The sequence below is a fragment of the Morone saxatilis genome, unplaced genomic scaffold, assembly GCF_004916995.1.
Source record: "Morone saxatilis isolate NCDOM2014 unplaced genomic scaffold, NCSU_SB_2.0 Contig16, whole genome shotgun sequence".
NCBI lineage: Eukaryota > Metazoa > Chordata > Actinopteri > Moronidae > Morone > Morone saxatilis.
In genome coordinates this window covers 2,452,659-2,453,931 of record NW_023339718.1, presented here as the reverse complement: position 1 = coordinate 2,453,931, position 1,273 = coordinate 2,452,659, and the positions used below count along the sequence as shown (strand labels likewise).

The following is a 1,273-nucleotide window of genomic DNA, read 5'->3' as shown; positions in this document are numbered from 1 at the left end:
TGCTTTTAACCCATCAACAAAAACCTAAGCTGTGTTACAAGTGTGGTACCAGAGGTGGGACCAAGTTATTGTCTTGCCAGTCACAAGTTGTTGCACTCAACTCCCAAATCATAATGCACTCTTCACCAAATGTATGAACACAACGTAGTTTTTGTACATAAACAAAATTATCATTTTCCCAAATGGTAACATTAGTTCTTCATGGCTCCTGCAACTTGACTGGATGCTATCAGATTACAACAATCAGCGTTAAGTGTTATGTAATTCAGGAAATTCCTTATTTGTGGCACATTTTTTTGTATTTTGTTCCCACCTCTGTATGGTACATTACTGTAGCTTTGACCTAATCTGGGCCCAGTCTGTTGACATTACAACACAGAAACTGTGCACAAGAAGCACTTACCTTCAGTAGAGAGTACTGAGCTATCATCCCAAACGGTCCCGTCAGATATTCATCCCAAACTATGGCCTGAAGAGCAAATGCACATAAAGTTATGTACGAAAAATAACAATAATATATGTTTCTTTATTCTTGTACATAGTGTTTTATTATTTCCCTACTCTTACTGTTTTTTATACTGTTTTTTCTCTATCCACTTTGCTGCTGTAACATTGAATTTCCCCACAAATAAAGGAATTATCTATTATCTATCTATCTATCTATCTAATGATTATAACCTATGATTTACTAATGGTTGCAATAACAAACACTGAATTGTCAGATAATGCACACAAAACACAACTATCTCTCAACATAAACTGCAGTATTGTGTATTTTAACCAGGTGTTTTACAAGCATTGACAGCTCCTTGCTACAATGCTGAGGCTGAGGAGGCTATGTGGATGTGGATAAATGTCTAATTGTCGCTGTTTCGGCCTCGTTTTCCGTGTTTATGCGTTTATTACCTTGCTTCCCGCACATTTATCCAAAAACTCCCGAAGCTCCTTTCGTGCTGCTTCTCTCAAAATGTTTAAATTAACTCTTCCGTACGATAGATGAGCAGCCATCTTTCTGTTTCAACAGCAACACAAGAAATCAGGTGACCGCGGCGCTAAAAACTCACGTGATCAAAGAAGATACAACGTCAAGATAGTTCACACATCGTAACGCGACCGTAAACCCCAGTTCCCTCCAGCATATTAATACTTTCCGTCTGTTAGTCTGAACATCTTTAAATGTGAAATCTTCCTAAATAAAGGTAGCTAACTTGCTAACAGGATAGCTATCATCTTTGGCTTACAACGGTCGCTAATTCGAGTTGCGCATGCGTAA

The 1,273-nt window shown here is 38.1% G+C and overlaps 1 protein-coding gene across 1 annotated transcript in view; it reads right to left on the bottom strand.

The window, feature by feature from the left end:
* Nucleotides 1-1,008, bottom strand: part of vps33a (VPS33A core subunit of CORVET and HOPS complexes) — an 8,029-nt gene extending 7,021 nt beyond the window's left edge. Inside the window, exons 1-2 of the mRNA XM_035659083.1 lie at nucleotides 907-1,008; nucleotides 404-469 (exon numbers count right to left, since the gene is read on the bottom strand). Of these exons, the coding sequence (XP_035514976.1) occupies nucleotides 404-469; nucleotides 907-1,008 (168 nt within the window). The remainder of the gene's footprint in view (nucleotides 1-403; nucleotides 470-906) is intronic.
* Between the last annotated feature and the right edge of the window lie 265 nt (nucleotides 1,009-1,273).